We start from the raw sequence: 23536 nt of genomic DNA, 5'->3' as shown, positions 1-23536 counted from the left end.
AGAGAATCTAGGAGATGCTTTAGGTTAGTGCTGGTGGATAACGTTATCCAAGTGTGCTGAGACACTGTCCTAATATTGATGGCATGGCTGTCTGTTAGTCCAAGATGTACAGATGTTTGATTTCATAATGAGCATCTTTTTATCTGCATACGTTAAATATGGAATCTGCCTAGAATGGGTGCGGAATACCAAATGTTTTTAAATAAATAAGTATCCTGCTTTCCCTCGGAGAATAAGATTTCTCTTGCACTGTCCTTCACGTACCGACTTCTTAGAACGCTGAAACTAGAGTTCACAATTTGCTTTAAGTTTAAACAAGATTATAGTATTGATTAGTTATTTTATTTATAAATCAAAATAAAATGTGTAAATGACACTTGACAAAAAAAAAAAAAAAAGAGTCAGATGGCTACAATATCCCTGTCAAAAAAAAAAAAAAAAAGCAACTAACAAGCTGATTCATCAGGGTATTTTCCCATAGGCACAGAATGAGCAAAAAGCCTTAGTGGGTCAGGCAGTAGGTTTTGGCAAAGAGATTACGTCACTAACTCAATGTCAAATAGATTGGTGGGGAGAACAGCTCAGCCCAGGTCTCTAGCAAAGAAGGATCTGGAAATGATATCTTATGATATCAAAGTTGACAAACAGTGCGATAAGGCAATGCTAAGAGCCAGAGGACTGCTAGTGAGCATAGGGAGAGGCACTACCAGTAGAAAATCAAAAGGAGGTGATGATACTTCTGTACAAATCATTAGTGACATCTCTTCTGGAATTCTGAGTCCAATTCTAGAGCAGAGTCAGTCTAGAAGAGGGCCACCAATATAGTGCAGTCTGCACATTAAGCACTCATGACAATACAATAATCTAAAACATGTATATTCCAGGGAGACAAGGATATAATAGAAACAGTCAAATATCTCAGAGCATGAATAAAATACAAGAAGAAACCAAATTTCAGTGGAAAAGGTGTCATGGTATGAGGGTAAACCAGGGTAACGTTAGGCGGAAAGTAAGCAAATACAACAGACAGTGGATGCATGGAATAACTTCCCAGTCGAGATGGAGGAGACAAATGGTATTAGAATGCAAGAAGACCTGAGACAAGTAGCGAGGACCCTTAGCGGGTGGGTAAGGGAGGAGAAAGCCAGAGATTAAGGAACGTCTCTAGTATTGCAACAGGAAGAGAACACAGAGTACATGAACCCCATAAGCTTTATCTGCAGTCATGTTCTACGTGCTATGATCAGTGCACCCAGTGCTCGTTTCAAAAAGTGGTTAAAGATTATTTATTTCATTCATTTATGCCTAATGCACTCTCTCTCCAGACCCCACGTGCAACTCTCACCGCTGCTGGAAATTTTCAGCTGCTCTCTCATAAGTTAGATGGATTCTCAGCTGTTAAAAATGGTGGAAGCTTGGAGAGCGAGCCCGAGTCTTCCTCACCACACAGAGAAGCGTCTCTTGTGCTCGAGGTAGGACGTAAACTCCTAACCTGCAGGACTGCTCTCCTCTATTTCCCTTTCCTCTGCAGCCTCTTGCTCACTGGACTCCTTGGCATCTCCTTCCTTCTCCACTTTTTCTGGCTCAGATGGAACCTCTTCCACTTTTTCAAGGTCACTAGGGTTTGCTGTCTCTTCAACAGCTACTTTTATTTCTTCTGCCTGTCTCTCATTCCCTGCAACAACAAAAAACAGCCAAACATCTTACATAACCTAAAAGCAGAGGCACCAATTTTAGTTCTGAAAATAAAAAGATGAAATGTTTTTGGGTGTTGGTGAGGAGATCACTGGTTAAGAGAAGTTAAATTCTAGGATTATCCCAACTGATCACATATCCCACAGTATGGAGAACAGTTCTGATATCATAGACCAGGGATCTCTGAACATGGTCCTCAACCCAGCTGAGTATTCAGGATTTCCATAATGAATATGCATGAGACCTATTTGCATGTAGTGCTGCCACTATACAAATAAAACTAAATGTCCTTTAAACCTAACTAGTTTGCATCCCTCAAGGACTGGAAGTTCCCCTATCCCTGGTCTAGCATTTCCTGTGGCTTGCTATTTTCCCTATTGCATTCAGCATCTTCAAATTCACCAGAAGCATGTAAATAAGACATTCTAAATGTTTAGGGGGTTTGGACTGAATAAGCTTGGAAACGCTATAAAATCTAGAAGAAATCTAGGAAGCAGTGCCAGGGTGGGAGATGCATGAATGCAGCCATGTTTCTTTGCCCTCAGGTGTGAGTGGTACCGATTGATTTGCAAGCCTGTTTCTGTCTAGTCTATAACAAGGATCCCCAAACTCTGTCTTCAAGAGCTGCAACCCAGACAGGTTTTCAGGATTTCCACAATGAATATTCATGAAACCTATTTGCATGTTCTGCCACCATTGTATGCTTGCACAATTGTTGCCAGAGGCTGTGGTTAGTGCAGTTAGTGTAGCTGTGTTTAAAAAAGGTTTGGATAAGTTCTTGGAGGAGAAGTCCATTAATGGCTATTAATCAAGCGGACTTAGGGAATAGCCACTGTTATTAATTGCATCAGTGGCATGGGATCTTCTTAGTGTTTTTTTTTATTTAGTGATAAATTTAGTAAAATTCTTTAAAATTAAATATTAGTAAAATTAAAATTTTAAAATTAAATATTAGTAAAATTAAAAATTAGTAAAATTTATTTAGTAAAATTTAGTAAAAAATTTAGTGATTTTATTTTATCGCTCTCCAGTTATCTTTTAAAATATCTTTCCTGTCTTCCATCTCCCATCTCCCATTTTCTCGCTCCCTGTTTAATGTAACTTTTTACCTTCTACTTAGTTGTTATTTGGTTTCCCCCCTATTCTATTGTAAACCGGTACGATAAGACCTTGTCTTGAGTATCGGTATAGTAAAAGAATTTAAATAAAATAAATAAATAAATAGTGTTTGGGTACTTGCCAGGTTCTTGTGGCCTGGATTGGCCTCTGTTGGAAACAGGATGCTGGGCTTGATGGACCTGTGGTCTGACCCAGTATGGCATGTTCTTATGTTCTTAAATCTCATGCATATTCCTGATGAATACACATGAGCTACATGTGACTGCAAATCTCTCTTCTATTAGGGCTAGCCTGAAAATCCAACTGGTTTGTAGCCCTTGAGGATCATCTGCTCCCCACCCCTAATCTAGACAGACAATTTGAATTCTCCATTCCTCCATTTTCCCACCTATCACTAAATAGAGAGAACCACGTCCTCCATCATTATCAGCCATCTGGAAACTTGCAAACACTTAGGCAGCAGAAGAGTACAGCCAAGCCATTCACCCCAGAAGTGGCTACATATAGCTTTCTGAAATTGTGAAGAAAAGCCAGAAATCAACTTGGGCCTGAGGTCTTGTAAGAAGTAAATTGATAAGTCTAGTCTGAGCTTTAGGGTCCTTATCTTCTGTTATATTCTATGAAATATTTAATTATTAAGCAGGTTAGGATTGGGGGGGGAGAAGAGAGAGTTTTTCCTCCTTTTTTGGGCTTCCAGCTTAATCATAACTGGCGTTTATTGGGCTACATCACCGTGAATCTTCATTCACAACTGCATTAGTTTTTTAGCCCTAAACCGTTCTCTGTAGCCCAACCACTGCAGTAACAATCCCTCAGCAACTCAGACTCTGACCATTAGGTGCCACCACTGAGCAATAGCTGAGACACCTATTCCCCTTAGGGCGCTGAGTGTACTGCCTTTGCGCATCCCCAAACCCAGCCATCTCGAGAAGCAAAAGCTTGGCTTGGGAACTGCACCCCAATTTCCTGTGTAGCAGCAAGCAGCTCTGACACCGAGCCATAGAATCTGCTTTGAATTAAAGCTGCCAAATAAATCCAGATTATTTTTGTTATTAATGTTCCTACTCAACTGAGTGACTAATTTATGACTCACTAGTGGAAATGAAACCAAAGGGTGAATAGTCACTCAAACAATAGTGGAACTCAAAATTCACCAGTACTTCATAGACCCATCACTGTTAAACAAACACATAGGACCATCATATAAAAGACAGTATTGGTAGAAAAAGTGGTCTTTTCCAGACCTCATCTTGAGTTATAATCATTGGTCATACGAATGTGTTTTGTTTTTTTTACAGAATTTTTCAGTATGCAATTTTTAAAAAGAATATAAAGTATGAAAACTTAACCTAAAACTCCTCTTGTTCTTAGAGTTGTTCTCATACTTTTTTTTGAAGAGTTTTCTGTATACAATTTTTAAAAAGAATAAAAACACATTCGTATGACCAATGATTATAACTCAAGACGAGGTCTGGAAAAGACCACTTTTTCTACTAATAAGTAGACAATACTGTCTTTTATGTGATGGTCCTATGTGTTTGTTTCACAGTGATGGGGGTCTATGAAGTACTGGTGAATTTCGAGTTCCACTATAATTTACGACTCGGACACCCAGTGCCATCTAACCAAATTACTGTGCATTAGATACAAGTTACACAATCGCTTTTCTGCAAACGGATTGATTGCAGGATGAGGGAATACACTGAAGCTGAGGAAAGGAACAGTGAAACCCAAGTCCCTTTTGCTCCTGCACACCTTTCTTATTGTTTTATCTGGAGGCAGTATCATAAGTTATGGAGTACCTGCAGTGGGGAAACGTATGCAATAAGTCCTAGAGCCATTACAACCTCCAGCATGGGAAGGATGGTACTCGGAGACTAAAAGGCAGGTGGTATTGCCCTGACGTTTCTGCATCATTAGCTTAGAGTGAGGCTTTTATTAATGCCCCACAGAAGTTCCGTTTACCATTGGCTGTTGTGGGAGCCTCTTTGTGTTCTGTGCTGCTCTCCGCTGGTACACTGAGCGATTTTAGTGCGTTGCAGGCACTGACAATTTCCTGCATCTGGAGAAAGCTTGCAACGGTCAATACGTCCTCCATGTTTTCAGGGGTCAGACTCAGTTTGGCAGTGTATACAAACTCCAAGACCTGCCCCAAGCCTGCACGCAGCACGTTCCAAGGTGCAAAACAAAGAGACAAAGCTATATTAGATGCTGAACCTTTGCTTCATGTATTAACCAACACTGAATAGCCTCTAAATAATCTCAGCACATGCATGGCTTTCAGATGTTCCATCTTTCAGCACGCTCTCGCTCGACAAGCTGTCTGAGGCTCACTCACACCATATTCTTGTCAATATACTTTTTGCAAAGATTTAAAAAATAAAAAAAAAGGGTAGGTCATTGCAAACATCTGTACATTATATCCTGCTACAGAAGGTTGCAATTATGTAGAAAGGTCAAATAAACCATCTGCTTGTATAGAAACACAGAATGTGATGTCTGGTACCTGAAAGAAGAAAAGGAAAATTGGTTCTTACCTGCTAATTTTTGTTCCTGGAATACCACAGATCAGTCCAGACTCCTGGGTTTTGCCTCCCTGACACTGTACATAACCCAGTGTGCCACCTGCAGTCCCTCAGTATTGACTTGTACCCAAGCCAAGATGATATCAACACCAAGACCCCTGCATGCAAACTCCCATGAGCAGGAGGAAGGAGAAGTTGCAACCAAATGGAAACTTGTTCCCAGAAAAAAGTGTAAAAAACAGCATTGAAAACTACCAACTCTGCATTATATTCAAACCATCAATATGAGCGGCGGATTCTCCCCCCCACCCAAAGGGGCAGACTGATCTGTGGTATTCCAGGAACAAAAACTTAGCAGGTAAGAACCAATTTTCCTTTACTGTTCATACCCCAGATCAGTCCAGACTTCTGGAATGTACCTAAGCTATGCTAAATAGGGTGGGACCCTGACAGTCCCGCTTATAGAACATTCTCAAACACATGGAAGCCGGCGCCCTGACATCCAAGAGATAATGCCTAGTGAAGATGTGCAACGACTTCCAAGTAATTGCCCTGCAAATCTCCTGTGGAGACACCTGTTATGATTCAGCCCATGAGGTCACCTGAGAATGTGTAGTGAGCCCTTAAGCTCTCGGGCACAGGACAACACTTAGATATATAAGCCGAGCCAATCACTTCCTTTAGCCAAGGCACAATTGAAGCATTTGATGCATTACACCCCTTCTTTGGGCCACTCCACAGTACAAAGAGGTGATCCGTCCTCCTGAAATCATTATAGAAAACATATGAATGAATTTATGTAACACACAGAAACATAGAAATGATGAGAGAAAAGGGCCAAATGATCCACCCAATCTGCCCAGCAAGCCTATGCCAGTATCTGCCACACTGTGCAGGTTACCCTCATGCTTATCAGTTTCCTAAACCGTAAAAGTCAGGGCATTTTTTAGATGCTGTTTGAATCCAATTTCCCTTTACCCTTGTCGTGGAAGCAGAAAGCAGTGTTGGAGTTGCATCAAAGTATTGGGTTTATTGGTTAAGGGTAGTAAAGCCGCATCAGCAAGTTACCCGCATGCTTATTTGTTTCCCACACTGTAAAAGTCGTGGCTCTTGTTAGTTGCTGTCTGAATCCAATTCCCCTTTTCCCGCTGCCATTGAACTAGAGAGCAATAATACATGCCTTACGTCCAAGAGCCTACGTTCTCTCTTGTGAAGCATGAAGAAATCCTAATCAGGAAAGGCCGGAAGTTCCACAGTTTGACTGAGAAGGAACGACAAAACCACCTTTGGGAGAAAGGAGGGCACCATGTGTAACGATACCCCCAACTCTGAAATCTTAAGTAAAGAATCTTGCAACGACAAAGCCTGAAGCTCCGAGATTCTCCTGGCCAAACAAATAGCCACAAGAAAAACCACCTTAAGAGTCAAGTCCTTTATGGTTGCCCTCCTCAGTGTTTCAAACGGAGCCTCACACATACTTCTAAGCACCAGATTAAGATTCCAAGAGACACATTTTTCTCACCAGAGGACGCAAATTCTTCACATCCCGAAGAAAAAACACATCACACCCGGACTTGTGGACAGAGCATATCCTTGCACCTTACCCTGGAGACAGTCCTTGGCCGTTATCTGCACTCTCAGAGAGTTAAAGGTCAGACCTTTGACTAAACCGTCCTGAAGAAAAGTCAAAATATATGTAACAACATAGTCTAAATAGGCTGCACTCTGTTCAGGGTACAGTAGAAGATCCTCCAAATTCTCACATTATGCCGTGGAAGGTTGCCTGGCCTGCAATAAGATGGTAATAATGTCTTCGGAATATCCCCTCCATCTCCTCTCAAAAGCCAGGCTGCAAGACAGAAGTGAGCCACTTGATCCAAAAATATTGGGCCCTGGCCATGCTGATCAAATCTGCGAACCACGACGGATGTGGCCACTCTGGAGCCACCAGAATCACAATGCCTGGATGTTTCTCTATCCGCCTTATCACCTTGCCCACCAGTGGCCATGGAGGAAAGACAAAAAAGAATGCCTCAAGGCCATGGCAGAACTAAAGCATCGGTTCCTTCTCTCCAGCTGCTGTAAAACTGAGACGCCATTAAGTCTATATGGGGATACCCCCATTTCTGGTGAATGAGATGCATCGCTGTTTCCAACAGCTCCCATGCCCCAGAGTCTAGCATTGTCCACCTGAATGATGTGAGACGCCGCTAACCACTCGAAGTGCTGTTCCACCCAGAGAAACAACTCCTGGGCCTCCTGAGCCACCAGCTGACTCTCGGTTCCTCCCTGTTAATTGATGTAGTCACCATCGTTGCCTTGTCCAATAGAACTCGCACTGGATGTTCGCATAACCATGGCAGAAAGGCAAGCGATGCGTAACGCATCGCTCTCATTTCTAACCGATTGATAGACCAAGAAGCCTCTTTCTTCAACCACTGGCCCTGCCCTGACTGATTCTGACACACTGCTCCCCAGCCTGAAAGGCTGGCATCAGTGAAGAATATCACCCAATATGGAACTCTCAATTCCACACCAAGCTCTAGACGGGTACAAATAAGCCACCATGCAAGACTGTCTCCGCCTTCTCCCTTGAACGGAAGATGAAACTCCTCAGACAATGGATTCCACTAGGAGAGAAGAGCCCTCCGAAGAGGCTGCCTAATGGTGAATGCCCAAGGCACTAGCTCCAATGTCGATGCCACATAATCCAGAACTTGCAAATAATCCCAACCTTGGGCATCGAAAGCCCTAACAACAGGTGTCGAATCTGACCCTGCAATCTCAATATCCTCTCCTACTTGAGAAACACTTTCCTCCCATGTGTCGAACCAAGACCTCAGATATTCCAGGGTCAGAGGGAACATGATGGCTCTTTGTCAGATTCACTACCCAGCGCAAGACTTTAACATCAGTACCTTCTGTATCGACTGCCAACAGAGGTCCTCTGATTTCACTCAAATGAGCCAGTCATCCAGATACGGATGCACCAACACACCTTCCCATCATAAGGCTGCCGCCGCCACCACCTCCATCATCACCTTGGTGAACGTACGCAGAGGTGTTTCCAATCCGAAAAGGGACCAAAATTGAAAATGTTCCCCTAGGATCAAGAACATCTGAAAACACTGGTGTTCTGGCCTGATAGCAATATGCAGATATGCCTCAGGTCCAGAGTGCCAAGAATTCATTGCGCACCACTGCTATGACAGATCTTAGGGTCTCCATATGGAAACGAGGAACCTTGAGGACCACATTCACCTTCTTTAAATCCAAAAGTGGGCAAAAGATTCCCTCCTTTTTCAGTACCATGAAATAAATAGAATATCTACAATCCGTCCAACACGGGATCCGCTTCATCCAGGTCAGACTCCTCTTGCAAAACCTTGATTCCCAGCTCCTGAAGAAAATGCAGAATCAAAGGCCAGCGCTCTTCTCTACAAAAAAGGTACACCACCTAGGGGTCATCCCCTTCAGCCACCAGAACCACCTCTGGCTCCTGCCTGGGTTTGCCCCAGACACTGGGTCTGCTTTCAGGGCATCCCCGTCGCATCAGAGTCCTTCAGGTCCTCAGTAACCCACTCAGGACTACCTGCATGAGAGGAAAGACCCAAAACACACAGAATGCTTGACAATCCCTTTCTTTTAGCCAAGGATCAACTGAGGACAGGGAGACTGGGACAGAGGGTGCATATTTCCTGCTGCTCTCCTTGCTAAATATGCCTTATACATGAGCAAAACAAAATCCACAAAAAATGCCTGTGAATCATCAGAATCCGGATCCAGGGGGAAAAACCTCAGAATCAGAGCCTCCATGCACCCCCCTCCCCCCCGGGCCTGGTATAGCTGGTGACAACTGAGGTGGGGATCCTCCTGCTTCCCCTGCTGATGGCCCTGTTAAAGATTCCAATATGGCCACCATTCCAGCCCTGACAGGGAAATCTTCTACAACATATCCTGACACCTGCGGGGCTTGATCAGACTCTCCCAAAGTGCCTTCCCCGCCCAAAATACAGCCAGAGCACAAGCAGGTACAATTGAGCCAGGACCGCGATTCCCCACAAGAGCGGCGTACGTTGCTGTGCGCTACTGCCCACATGATCTGGGGCCGCATGCTACCCACGAACAGCCTCATGGACTTCAAAAAGAGCAGCCAACGAACAGCTCTGCGCCCCCAATCGCTGCAGTGAACGGACGCCTCAAATCAGGGAATCACGAGGCAGCCACTAATTTCTTTTCTGGGTTTTTTTTTTTTTAAATAAACTTTTAACATCCTAGCCAGAAAAAAAATAAAAAATGGGGATACTTCCCTGCTTCACCACTGGTGCAGATAAAGAGTAGTCAGCGAAGCTCAACGCTACCTCATAGAGAGTGAGGGATCTAGACTACAAGATGTATACCCTATGGACTGTGCTACCAACAAGGGTCACCAACCCACTGCTCATCCACCAGGACCTAACGACCCCCTGGGAGGATCCAGTAAATCATCTTTCCCTCTTTTTTTTTTTCTACTCTAGACTGCAGGTTTTACATCATCTACCATCTGCTGAAGACAGAGAAATACTGAGGGACTGCAGGTGGCACCCTGGGTTATGTAGCAGCGATCTGTGAAACAGTCTCCATCTGCTGGCAGGGATGAAAAACCCAGGAGTCTGGACTGATTTGGGGTATGAACAGGAACATTTGTAATGGCACATTTCTTCTCTTCTAAAAACACTGCACAGATTTTTAAGCTGTCAGATTCAGATTCAGAATTTAGCAAAATCTTTGGAAGCAGTCATTTACTAAACTGTAGGATTAGAGCGTTTTAATATCAAGTTTAACAAAATCATGCAGGTTAAATATGCAACCAAAGGGGCCGATGAAATACAGGGTGCTCAGCCGAGCGCACTGTATAACCCGCAGTCGGACGCAGGATAAATAGGTGCTAATCCACACCTAATGCAATAGGGGGATTAGTGCCTATTTAACGTGCGTCTGACGCAGAGTGAATGAGAGAGCTCTATTCACATGCAAATGCACGTGAATGAGCCTAGTACTCATTCATTCCGAATGCAAAAAGATAAATGTGCGTCTCAGACGCACATTTATCACTCAGATATTAACGCCTGCCTGGAGCAGGCATTAATAGCTGAGCGCATTGAAAAGAAGTACAGAAAAGCAGAAAAAAATTGCTTTTCTGTACTTCTTTTTTAAAGTAAAAAAAATAAAATAAAATAACTCGGCAGACACCAGTGGCCATTTTCACTACTGGCAGAGGGCCGGTTATGGAAACAGACAGTTTACCGGCGTCGGTCTTCATAACCGGCAGCCGCGGCAGGTCACATTAGGAAGGAGGCGTTAAGGTCGCATGAGCGACCCTAGTGCCTCCTTCCTAGCGCGACCCCCTAATTTCCATATTGCATGGCGCCCCCCTCTCCCTTCCTGGCACCATGCGTGCGTTAAAAACGTGGGCACTGAAAAGTCAGCGCACATAATTGCATCGGCCCCTCAGGCAGGAAAATTTACTTATCCTCGCAGGGAGGCGGTCAGATAGCTGAGGGGAGAAAAGGAAAGCAAGGCTAATGCTCAATACTGGATAAAAAAAGGACAAGTATTGTCAAATGTTCAGGGAACCAAGATGGGCAGGCAGTTTCGTGGCTGATCTGTTACACTGCAATGTTTAATTCCAACATTTGGTCTCCACTACGGTGGAATTCCCAAAGGCATAAACTTGACTCAATTTGGGGATAGGAAGTTTCCCCAGCAGAGGGAGGGGCCTGTATAAAGCAGGGGTCCATAGGTGCTCCAGCCTGATGCTGATGCACACTATGTGAAGAGGCTTGGAGGATATAGCTAAAGGATCAGAGGTCACGCTGAGAAAGCCATACAGAAGCAGGCACACAGGAGAACAGAGTCAGCTGAAAGGAACATTGCATGAGCAAGGGTTGATGCCAGCTTCAGCGGTGCTGGCATTTCTCTATAAGCCCTTACAGACAGTCTTTGCAGCCTGTTTACCTGCAGCATTACTGATATCAAGGTGCACCACATCCTTCTGCTCCACGAACAGCATCCTGAAATACTCGCTGCAGGCCGCCAACACTGCCTTGTGCGCCTTAAAATCAATGCCATCCACTACAAAGGTGCAGTCACAGAGCAAGCCCAGCTGCCTCTGCTGATTTAGCTGCTCCAAAACCAGCCTGCTGTGCTGAGGAAAATCCATGGCTGGAAAAGGGAAAGGAGGAAGGCACATCCATGAACATCAAAATACAAGTCTTTTCTCATAGAATAGTAACAAAGCTTTAGTAAATGAGACCCCTAGCGAGAGATGAAATCTCCTCAATCATAAATAAATAAATAAATAAAAAGTAGCAGCACATATTTATTTATTTTTAACCAAATAGGAGTTTTCTACCTCAGAGTGGAAAGTTTGCATCTGTGCAAGAAATGCTCAAGATTAACATTTGTTCCCATCCCCCAAACCCAGGTCCTGAAGCTGCTTCTTCCAGTACTGCCCAGGCTGCATCACGCCTTACAGGAGGAATGTCTGACTCGGAAGCCAGCAATACTGCTGAGGCCTCCAGCGGCCTCCACAGATCACTCCTACGCCAAACGCCAGGTAGACAGATAACGCTTCCCAAACCCCACCACCATCCTCCACTTCTCCAGTATGCTACAGTGATTTTTTTTTTTTTATTCTTAGAAATTTTTATTGGAGAAAAACAGACACAAAATATCAACAGATAACACAGACAGACATCCATGAGTTTTCCCCCCTCCCCCCGCAAATAGCACTGCACATCAGGAAAAGAACAGCGAATATTCCACACAAAGATTGCAATCCATACAGAACATAAGTGGCAATGGTCACTAAACAAGTGGGAAAAGAAAGCATCCTTTTACCTCTCAAAGGTAAAAATACTGACAAAGCCCGAAGAGGTAACAAAACTCTTTGAGGTCTCCACTGAACATAGGGATCCTAAGCAGCATTACTGGATGGTGGTCGATTAGGAAGAAGAGCAGATAAATAAGCCAGGTGTAAAATGTTTTAAAAGGTGGGATTTCTGAATGTTTCTAGAACAAGGCAATCATGCTTCAAGTAGCTATGAAAATGTTGGCATAGATGTTGCTGAAATTTGTTAAGATTTGACATTGGTAACCCCAACATAGAATGAGCATCTAATAATATCTTAATGTCCAAAATAGAAGAAGATGTCTAATCAGCAACCTGGCACCCAACAAAAAGCTATCCCAAGGCAGTGCCACCACACATGCAAAAAAGGTACCTATTTCCCCCACCGTTTCGCCAACATAGGTCTCTTACCGAGTGGTAACTTTGATGGAGCTTAACGGGGGTCAGATACCAACGAAATAGCATTATATAGCAATTCTCCTGAAGGTTAGCAGAAATAGAACATTTAATCACCCCAAAAAATACAGATTCCCACTCCTCTTCACACAGGCACATCCACAGCTCCACCTCCCATACTCGAATGTGGGAAAACTTTACATCTAGCCGCCCATCTTAGAAACCAAGCCCGTTATCCAATGTACCTGTTTGCGGTCATTTTCAAATAATGATTTCCCTTGTCGCAAGGCCGAAACCTTCTGTTGAGCTAAAACAAAATGTCTGATTTGGGCATATTGTAAGAAACTCAGAGGTTTTAGCAATGAGTATTTAGCAATGAGTTCATCACGAGACACGAGGCTAGAGCAGTGGAAAAGATACTCCACCCTCATAATGTCATGCACCTTCCAAATCCCCATAAGCATTTAAAGAAAAGCATGTGGGGAACACCATGTTGTGAAACAAATGGGAGAGATAAAAATAAAGTAGTGTTGCCCACCAGTTTAACCCTCCCATTGTGCCCACATTCGCAAAGTGGTCTGAAAATGTATCTGATAGCAGCGCAGGGCTTAGCAGGTACGGCGGGGCTCCCAGGAGACCACCAAAAGAGGCATAGACCCAATTAATCTTGTTTCAACAAGGTCCACTGCTTCAACTCAGGAAGCACAAGGTGTTGGGCTGCTGCGTAGTACCAGCTTAAATTAGGGATCCCCAAACCTCCCCTATTTTTTGGCTGATATACAATTAATTTGGGCTACCTTAGAAAATCTTCTTGAGCTGGATTTTGAGCTTACGATCCTGAAGATCCATGAGAGCTGCTGCCCCTGTAACCGGGATGGTGGTCTTCTTAGTGACCACAGACAGCGCCGCATCCATGTTGGGGACATAAAGAAGGTCCAGGCTTCTTCTGGTAAAGGATACAGCTTATCCATCTGTGATGGGGTCTATATACCTGCCAGGGGAGGAAGATTAAAACCCCTGGAACTAAAAATCCCAGGGAGGGAATTCAAGAGGGAAAGGAAACCAGGAGATAAAGAAGCTAGGGAGTCATGCTGGTTCCTTCCCCCAGGAATAGAGAGCCAAGAGACACAGCTGTGGGAGGAAGAGGGTGGAGCCCCCGGGAACCAATCCCTGGCCACTAGGGGAGGAGCCTCCACCCTATAAAGAGGAGCCTCAGCCAGAGCAGTCTTAGTTTCCTTCTGGGGACGGAAGAGGCTGAATCCCGGACCGTGATGTCTGTCTTGGCAAGGACGCTGTTTCCAGGAAGCTGCCTATGCTGGAGAGAGTGAGGAAAGGACTACAACCGTGGTGCCAAGAGCGGTGAGTCTGGGAACACAGAGACTTCTATTTTGGTTCTGGATTGTTTGGGTTTTTTTTTGCTGGTGAACTACTTCTGGAAAACTGCAGTGCAGTTATCTCTGGGAGGATTGGTAACTGCACAGATACATGGGAGGTGGCAGATAGGCCAACTGGGCCTAATTTGGATTTACTTTGTTGGACTGTTTTTTGGACATTGTTTTGTTGGGTTTTGTGTTTGTACAAAAAGAGGACTATGATGTAAAGGCTGGGACTTAGTCACAAAGCCAAGCTGAGCTGGTGGCTCAGCTCAGCTGGGGAGCTTCTGCCTCCCAGCCAGACATTGAGAGCGGAGGTTAGAACCCCACCTGGTGAATCAGAGGACAAAGTTACACGTGACTTCCCTTGGAGTTTTACAGTGCATGGAAGTGTCCCTATTTTATTTATTGGGGTTTTTTTTATACTGACATTCATAATATCACATCTGTGTACAAATTTGTTAACAAAATGCGTAGTTAAAAGCATTTAAAATAACAGTATGAAATATATAAAATCCTTAACACATCATACATAAAATCTCTATAAAATCCTAAAAGACATCTAAACTTAAAACATTTATCATATTAAATCTCTATAAAGTCATAAGCAAGAAATCTAACTTCACGATAAAATCAAGTTATTGAAAAAGAGGGATTATATTAAAGAAAAGGCTTGTTGGAATAACCAAGTTTTGAGTCCTTTCTTGAAGGTTTTGGTGTTAGCTTCAAGTCTTAAGTCTTGTGGAAGAGAGTTCCATAATTTAGGTCCAGCGATAGACAATGCTCTTTCTCTCGCTGCGTTTAAGTGTGCAGACTTTGGTCACGGGATTGGTAAAGTTCCATTATTAGCTGATCTGGTTATTCTCTGTGGGGTATCAATTTTGTCATTATAGAGGGTCTTATGAATTAGTGAGAGCGCTTTGAATTGAATACGGTAGGTGATTGGTAGCCAGTGTAACTCTATTAAGATTGGTGTTATGTGATCAGTTCTCTTGGTATTGGTTAAAATTCTCGCCGCAGAGTTCTGTAAAAGTTGGAGTGGTCTGGTTGAGGAGGCAGGTAAACCTAATAATAATGTGTTGCAGTAATCAAAATACCAGACCCTGAAAAGCTTGTCCAGAGTCCTTCAGCTGGGTAACGTCTGACATCATCTCTTTACTGACTTTTAGACTCAAGTCCAGGGTGTTCCATTCACGAAACAGTAAGTGTGTAACAGAAATATGGAACGGAAAGAACCGGGTCGGACCACGAAGACCCACCATGACATGACCAATGGACCCCATCCGGGAGTCCTCCGGAGGGGCATCAATGCCCAATTCCTCCAACACCGTGGGGATAAGTGGACCAACTCATCCCTCCGGAACAGACTAACCATCTTGGGGTCATCCCCTTCAAGAATTGGGGGCTCATGTCTTGTAGAATGGGTCTGGACATCATCCTGGTCCACCCCTGATCTCTATCCTCAAGATCAGAAGCCTCAGAGGAGAAAATTTCCAGCGGCCAGGATGTCACAGACCACAGGGGGTGCTTCTTTCTTGTTGCCCCCTCTTCCTCTGGGGCTCTGGACCGCTTAGGACCTTTGTCCCCTGGAACCAAACCATGCCTCTTGGCTGCTTTCCTTGCCTTAAAACGCTTTGTGCAGCAACATAATAAATTCAGAGAAGGAGGATGAATAGGACTCCGAAGCCCCCTCAGGGCTCTCCTCCACAGTGACTATAGACTCCCCCCTCTGAGGTCGCCTGCTATGGAGATAAAGGCGGTGGAGATTTCCCCTCCCGCACCACAAATTGAATCCAAGATGGCCTCTGTTCCCACGCTGAGAGGGAACAGATCTGCTGAAGGCAGCCGCCTGAGCCTCCCGGATGGGATCTCAGCTTGCCATCAAGGGGACACGCGCGCATCTCCACAGGCTCAACAAGCCATACCACGCAGCATCAGCAAGCAATGGCGCTACTCACACCCCAGGAGAAAGTTCCGCTGCTGACTTCCCCCCCCCCCCCCCCCCCCCCCGTGGGAGAGAACAAAGGCTCACTTGCACAGTAACAAAAAACTGGCCAAAGTGCGCCTCTGACTTTTTTTGTTTTGGCAAACCTGATAGAAGCTCTGCGTGGTTCCTGAAGCTCCTGGGGTGAATGATCCGGGCTCCCCAGTATCACCCCGAGCACTGGAGGTAGAAGCGGATAATCCAGTAGCCTCAACTACCAGGGGGGATGGTCCCCTCAGGATCTGCCAACTCCCTGGGAGGCTCCAAGGCTCACTGTTCTTTCCCTTATTTATTTTTAACTAAACTCCTAATCACAGACTGTAGGCTTTGCACCTTCACCATCTGCTGGAGACAGAGAAATACCGACTGACTGTAGGTGGCACCTGAGGATATAGGGCAGAGTCAGTCAAAACTTCTGTCTCCATCTGCTGGAGGGGAAGCAAAACCCAGGAGTCTGGACTGATCCGGGTACATACAGGGAACATATAGAATTGAACAATAGTCCCGGTCCAGAGTAGAAAGATATCAGTATAACTAAGCCAAAGAGGGAAGAACTGCTGTAAAGATGAAGAATGAATGTAAGTGAGATCAAAATGGGTTACATAAAGGCAGGCAAATGAGGATGCCATGGTGCCGCCCCCCAATGGCTGTGCCTCTTGTCTGCTGATAGTATTGATTTAAGAAAATAAAGTAGTTTTGGGTAAGTGCCACTAGAAAAGATGTTTTCAACTGTATAGGAATCTGATCCTATGGCTCCCTCACGACGCAACCCCTATGGTGAAGCAGGACTGTGTTGGGGGACTGTACTCCATGAGATTGTTTACGAAGCTGAAAATACATTTAATTTAGGACTTATTACACTTTTTAGCACTTCAAAGTGGATTACATTCAGGTACTGTAGATACCTGAATGCTATTTTGAAGACATAAATTGGAATATCAGTTTTGTTTATCTGGAACAGTATCACCTTTGGTCGCACACCTCTTTGCTGTATACACTTTCCTGTGTAACATTGTTTACTCCACATTTACTATTTGCTTTTGCCCAGTTATTTCCCTCTGCCAGATAAGTCAGTACTTATTTGGGTAACTGGCAGCAGCCGCTACTTAACCAGATAAGTACATACTTATCCATGGCCATTTTTAAACTTTTTCAAATATTTTCCCTTTTTTAGGGGTTTTAAAGTGTCAGCACAGTAGCACTGGAAACGTAACTCCAGCTCTGACACAGAGTTAAGTTTCTAGCACTAAAAAAGATGCACTGGCCAGATGCAGTCTCTCTGCATCGGGGAGTACTGCTTAATGCCCTCCCTCATTTGCATAGGATTAGAAGCGTGCATTTTCTGTACACAACTCCTTACTGCATCGGCAGTAACTTTGCACCCAGAAAATGAGGGTTGAAGTGCAGGCAGAAAGGTGCATTCTCCTGAACGCACCCTTCTGCATCAGCCTGTTAGAAAGGTAGAGACACCAGTTCCCAGGTAAATCAGCCATCTGAAAACTGCCCATCCTCAAAGTAGCTCAAAGTCTGTGCCTCATTCTACAACATGAATACTTTCAGCCATATAGGAAAGGAAGCATATTTACGTTAGGGAGGAAAGGGATGTGTGGAGACTGCAATTTCAAATCTACACATACACGCACACTTTTGAAACAAAAAAAAAATTCTACCCACACAAAAAGCAGGTGCAAACAACCATGTGTACTTTGCATCGATGGAGACCATGCACACATACTCTCGCTTTGAGAGTTGGTGCCAGGCCTGTGGGTAAAAAGCATGTGAGGCCTTGCTCCGGAAGAGGACAGTCTAAAAACTGCCCCCATGATCTCTACCCTTCCTAAAATAGTTTTTAGTTTCTTTGTACCCAACTTTATTTAAATATAGTATCTACCTCTGCCATCAAGTCAAACCCACAACTTGGATGCACACAGGGAGAACAAAGACTTATTCATAACCATTTAGCTTTATTTCAAATCATTAAAGTCTGGATCTGGCCAGCCCAATGGCTTGATGCCATGGACCTAGTAGTGATGTTCACTATCATGGGCAAGACCCAGGTCAAAGTCCCAAGTCAGAGTATCATGGTTGCTGTGAAAGCAGCACTAATAGCCTCCATTGCCCAGTTGGCCAGGCTCAGGATGCATGCGAACAGAGTTCCTGAAGGAGCCGCAATCCATGACTCCTGGATAAGGATGGTCACTGCATAGAAATAGGCTAGAAAAGAAGGAATTAAATAGGGGAAGAAAAACATGAGCCATAGTGAATCAAGGCCCCTTAGGGGCTAGTTCCATTTAAGCAAGAAAGGTGCCAGGCTAAAACAAAAAACCAAAATAAAAAGTTGGAAAGTGCCCACTAGAAGCATGACACAATGACCCATTTCTCTACATACCAGCAAGAGAAAGTTGTGCCAGGCTGGTTCACAGTGAAGAGATGGTTTTAGATGTTTCCCACCTAAAAGAAGGGCGTAGGGGACCAGGGAAGACACAGGCTCCTGCCACACGGTTTGGAGAGGCAAGGGAGCCAGAAAAGTGAAACCATGGGGCCTGTTAGTCAGTGGCATCCTGGCATTTCCATGCATTGCTGTAGGAGCACACCTTCTTGGGAGGTTTACATGCATAAAGACAGGAGCCCTCCTTATAGTGAAACAAATCTAGAGTTTTTACTGCACCTACACCACTAAATAGATGCAGGTTTAAATTTCTTTGCTAATTGTTCAATCTGTGATTGTATTCCTGTAAGTACTGAACATTGGAGGCCCTTACAGGCTTTTACATTTTTTGTTGATTTTTTAAAGATTTGGTGGAAAGTAAGTATATTAAACAATGTTTTTTTCTTTACCTTTCACACCACACAGGCCACGCCACTATTTCATTTCTGTTTCTGGCCCTGGCTACAATCATATGTTGAACAGTCGTTAGCAGATTTTAATTTTCACATTGCTATCAAGTATTTCAGGGCAAGGATCTGACGTGTCCAAAACATCTTTGTAAAGACCATACACCAATATTAAAACAGTGTGGGAATGGAGCATGACTCCAGGCCTGAAGACCCCTGAGCAGGTGTTTTTCAGGTTGTCAAATTACATTTTCATAAGGTTGGTCTACAAACCGATTAATTTATATATTTTGTAACGAGAAATTCAATCCTGTTTAGGAAGTCTCTAGAATCAAAACTGAGTAGCATTATACTGGCATTAACCTTCTCTTAACAGACTAATTGTAATGTAGAAAACCCTTTAGAAAAGCTTCTCACTTGAAAACAGGCTAGCAATAAATGTACATATCACAAAATTACCACAATCTTTATTTTTAAAATTTTCTGTAATACAAGTGAATTAATGTCCATCACTTATGAATATGGAAACTAGTTGCAGATAAAGGGCAACCAGCTAGTTTGCCCAAGTTAGTTTCCAGCTGCAATATCAAAGATCTTCCATAATCTCTGGATTTTACCTTTGTTTCCCCACTGCTAAGGGTCCTATGCTTTCATGAATTCCTAGATTGATTAATCATGTCAAACACACCCTCAAACACAATTTAGTATGGAATATAACTAGAGATAACAAGCTTGCAATAGAAATAATGTAATTTAAACTTACCAGAATCTTTCAACTAAAAATAGACTTCTAAACACCTATGTTTCATTTGCCTCTTAACGCAGCTCTCTGTTACCAGCTACCAGGCATAGCAGCAATGGCTTTCTCTACCTGGATAATGTTTTCTGGACTTTTCCTCCAGGAACTTGTCCAAATCCCACTATGCTAGTTGCCTTGACCATATCCTCTGGCAAGAGATTCCACAGCTTGATTGTGCAGTTCCACAATCTGATTAAGGAAACTTCATTTCACAACACCAAAACACTCCAAAATATGACTACAAGTCCCAAACTGACTATGTAAAACCTGGTCAAACAAGTGGGTTTAATGTCCTGAATTCAGACACTGCAGGCTATTAGATTTTTCACAGATGCCTAGGCTCCCTGATCCAGAACTGTTCCAGTTTCTGGGCATTAGTCAGCCCTAACACTGCAGAATGGGCACTGGTAGATTCTGGGACATAGTGCATGTCAACCTGCAGGCAATGCTATGCTCATAAGAATCAGAAATAAGAAACAGAATAAGTCAAATTATGCTCCTCTGGGGCAATTCCTTGGGCTGTGCCACATTATACAACATAAGATATACACAACTACCCCACAGCAGTTGTTATCTCTTCTACCCCAGAGCCTGACTATATAAGGTGCAAACAGGCTAGCCTCCATATCCCTCAACCACCAAAAGGTGCGAGATAGTATCTTCATTTCACCTCTGCGACTCAAGGCCAAGGGACAATATTAAAAAATGTTTAAGTGGGTAAACACAAATTTTACCCACATGAAAACGGTTTGAAAATTGTCCCACCACCATCCCCCATTCAAGTAAAAGTGCACATGAGTGCATATTTGTACTTGTATAAAAAGGGGGCAGTAAGATTGGAAGAAGCAAAGTACATGCAGCAATTACACTTTCATATCAACACAGGTACTTTCTGGCACATACTTTGCAACTGCTCCCATGTAGATGCAAAATGCACATGTACAAACAAGTCAGCATTGTGTGCATCACCCATATTGTCAAAGGGAAACTCTCTATAAGGAGCTTTCCTTTGAAAATGTGCTTGCAGGTCCACGGGTATTTTGCCTGTAAGCTACATGGGGGGGGGGGGGGGGGATTTTTCTCAGCGCCTTTGTACCGCCAGACTCCTGCAAGATTAGCAGACAATTTCAAGATGGACTAAAAGTCTCTTCACAGACAGAAATTAGAACACAGAAGTATTAATGAGCCTGTTACCTCTTTCTGTCCTTACTTGACATGAAGATCTGCAGTACTAACAGTGAATAGCTTAAGTTTAAATGTTAACCCTTGTCCCAAGTACAGCTGCCAACTCAGGGTGAAACAACAAAAAAAAATCACCCTCCCCCATACCACTTCCCCTAACTCCCTACTACATTTGGTTGACCTCAAACTAAATACTTGGAAGTCAGCCCAAAAAAATGACTTAATATTGTTGAACTCTTAATTAGAAAGGAGTACTAAAGAATCCAAACTTAAACCAGCACAGGAAGTTAATAACTGGTATCATCTTAATTTAAAATAAACCAACAGTTTTCCAACCTTGTTGCAGCTCTGATTTTGTTGCAGCTCTGATTTTTCGTTAATTTTTCCATCGCTGATCTTATCTCCATTTCAGCATCCTTTCTCTATTGGAAACTTTCATCTTAATGTTCTTACATTTCTTCCGTTGCTCTAATTTGTCGTCTTTCCCCATGTCTTCTCCCTCCAATTATTTCTATATCTTTACCCATCTCTCCCATGCCGCCTTCTCTCCCTCTCTGTTCTTTCCACCCTAGCCAAACTAAAAAGTCTCCTTTCTCCCCACCTGTCTCTATTTTTAACTCAACCTCCGCTCTCCATCCCTCCACCAAGCAACAAGGATGAAAGTAAGCAGAGGGAGGTTGCGGGAGGAGGGAGGGACCGTACAATGAAAGGTGAGAGGGAGTAGTGCTCGGCACTATCAGTAAGGGGGTCGAAAAGAAGTGGGGAACCAGTAAGAATACATATTAAGGAGATTGGGAAGATGAAAACAGAAGAAGTCTATAGCGAGGACGAAAAAAAGAATGTATACAGCCCTCCCTTCTCCACCCTCCCGGTGTCACTGTCCTCCCCCACCTGTCACTTACCGGCCTGCGGTTCCCTCCTGCCCCTCTTCCCGGCGCTGGCAGTCTGCGCTCTTCTCGCGAGGCTGCTCAACTTCCGTCAGCTGCGCGAGAACTGAGCAGGAGGACGGGAGCCCGCGCGGCTCAAATCTCCTCACAGATGGGTGGGGGCGTTTGAAAGAGCTATTATACGTGGGGGGAGGGAGAGAGCTGGGCAACCTGGGGGAGGGGGCATTGCATGCAGCAGCAGCGGCGGCCAGAAAGAGAAAGCACTAGTACGGGAGGGGAGAACAGAAAGGAAACAGTGGTAATATGCGGAGAAGGAGGCGAGAAAGTGAAAGCATAAGTAGAGTAAAGTGTGACAGTAGGGAAGGGGAAGGCATAGATTTGTCTGAATCTGCCAAATCATTAAGTCATCTGCAAAAATAATTTACATTCGAAACTATCAAAACGTATTCCTTGAAGCAGCAGCTGCTTTATTGCTAATACTAATGGTTCCCAACGCTAGATTAAATAACAAAGGAGAAAATGGATAACAATGTCGAGTGCCTCTGTCAAGGACAAACGAATCTGATCGGTAGTTATTCACCCAAATGCGTGCAGAAGGAACTTTTAGAATGTTGACCATATGTGCATTTCCCGCCAAATCCTAACCGTTTCAGCTCTTTAAACAAATCATCTCATTTAATATAATAAATATTTTCTGCATCCAAAGGAAGTACTACTGTTTAGATCTAAATATTTGGATCTATATAAAATGACAATAGTAATTCACGTTATCTGTGGAATGCCTGTCATAAAACTATGTGAATAAGACCCTGCAGCACTGAGGTCAGTCTCTATGCCAGTTCTTTGTAAAGATTCCAGTCTTTTGTGTGAATGACTTTTGAGTTACAAGACAGTCTAGGAGAACTGGCTTGCATTATTATAAAGAGAAAATGGTTGAAGTTCCTGATAAAGATGCAAAGATTTGCCCTGGCTTAAGTTCTTGTCTATGAGGCAATGTTGCATTTAATTGGACAGCATTACTATCCCTAGCCAGGCTTGTGTGTTTACTGTATTTATATCCATATCAAACTAGTGCTTTGTGCAGTTTAAAATATAAACCAATGCAAGTGCACAGCATAAATCAATGCAACATCTCAGGTGTACAGTGTAAATCAAAACAGGTGTAGAAACCTAAATCAGTACAGGTAGCAGTAATATAGATTAGATGCAGAAGAGGGGAATAGTTCTGGTAAGAGGTCAATGTGGAGGTAGAGGTCTGATGTAGAGAGATCATTGGTTTTGAGACAATGACTGGGAATCTAAATAAGCAAGTCTTGCAGTGTTTCCTAAAGCCTAGATGGCTTTTCTATCCTTTCGGATGGCATTCCAAAGTTAGGGGCCCAAGCAGGAGAAGGCCCTGCTATTACTTTTATTCAGTTTGGCCTGAGCATTTATGGTCCTAAATGTGACTAGATAGGATGCCTTCTATAATGATCTATGTTTGGGTATAGCTAGTAGATGCTGTGTGGAAGACTGTAACAGGTCTGTTTTTTAAAGTGGGTTCCAAAGTGATCTGGGAAACTACAGACCAACAGTGCCAGGAAAAATGTTTGAAAGTCTTCTAAAGAACACAATTACTGAACATAGAGTAGATATAGTTTAATGGGAAAAATTCACTAGGGATTTAGCCAAGGGAAGTTTTGCCTCACCAATGTGCTATATGAACGTGGATAAAAGTGAGCCAGTTGATATAATGTATTTGGATTTTCAGAAAGCATTTTGGTAAAGTACCTCATGACAGACTCTTGAGAAAATTAAATGAGAGGAGGCACTGTTCTGTTGTGGATTGAGAATTGGTTAAAAGATAAAA

At 43.5% G+C, this 23536-nt stretch overlaps 1 protein-coding gene and 2 long non-coding RNA genes across 6 annotated transcripts in view; 2 read left to right on the top strand and 1 right to left on the bottom strand.

The window, feature by feature from the left end:
- The window catches only part of LOC115076600, a 57346-nt gene extending 55812 nt beyond the window's left edge, over positions 1–1534 (top strand). Inside the window, exon 5 of the long non-coding RNA XR_003852806.1 lies at positions 1326–1534. This is a non-coding gene — a long non-coding RNA (uncharacterized LOC115076600). The remainder of the gene's footprint in view (positions 1–1325) is intronic.
- Positions 1–21828, bottom strand: part of ZBTB17 (zinc finger and BTB domain containing 17) — a 79954-nt gene extending 58126 nt beyond the window's left edge. For 3 of the 4 annotated variants that reach the window (XM_029578216.1, XM_029578219.1, XM_029578218.1), the window contains exons 1-4: positions 21703–21828; positions 11337–11543; positions 4780–4971; positions 1493–1675 (exon numbers count right to left, since the gene is read on the bottom strand). In XM_029578216.1, the coding sequence (XP_029434076.1) occupies positions 1493–1675; positions 4780–4971; positions 11337–11541 (580 nt within the window). In that variant the 5' untranslated portion in view covers positions 11542–11543; positions 21703–21828. Of the gene's footprint in view, positions 1–1492; positions 1676–4779; positions 4972–11336; positions 11544–21136; positions 21660–21702 lie in introns of those variants that run through there. The other variant, XM_029578217.1, reaches the window with a different exon arrangement.
- LOC115076601 lies at positions 9875–12779 on the top strand. Its single transcript, XR_003852807.1, has 3 exons — positions 9875–10006; positions 11806–11937; positions 12022–12779. It is a non-coding gene; the product is annotated as an uncharacterized LOC115076601 (long non-coding RNA).
- Positions 21829–23536: the final 1708 nt, after the last annotated feature.

This window comes from Rhinatrema bivittatum, chromosome 15 (assembly GCF_901001135.1).
Source record: "Rhinatrema bivittatum chromosome 15, aRhiBiv1.1, whole genome shotgun sequence".
Classification (NCBI taxonomy): domain Eukaryota; kingdom Metazoa; phylum Chordata; class Amphibia; order Gymnophiona; family Rhinatrematidae; genus Rhinatrema; species Rhinatrema bivittatum.
The sequence above is the reverse complement of the archived record's forward strand: the minus strand, read 5'-3'. Positions and strand labels throughout refer to the sequence as shown.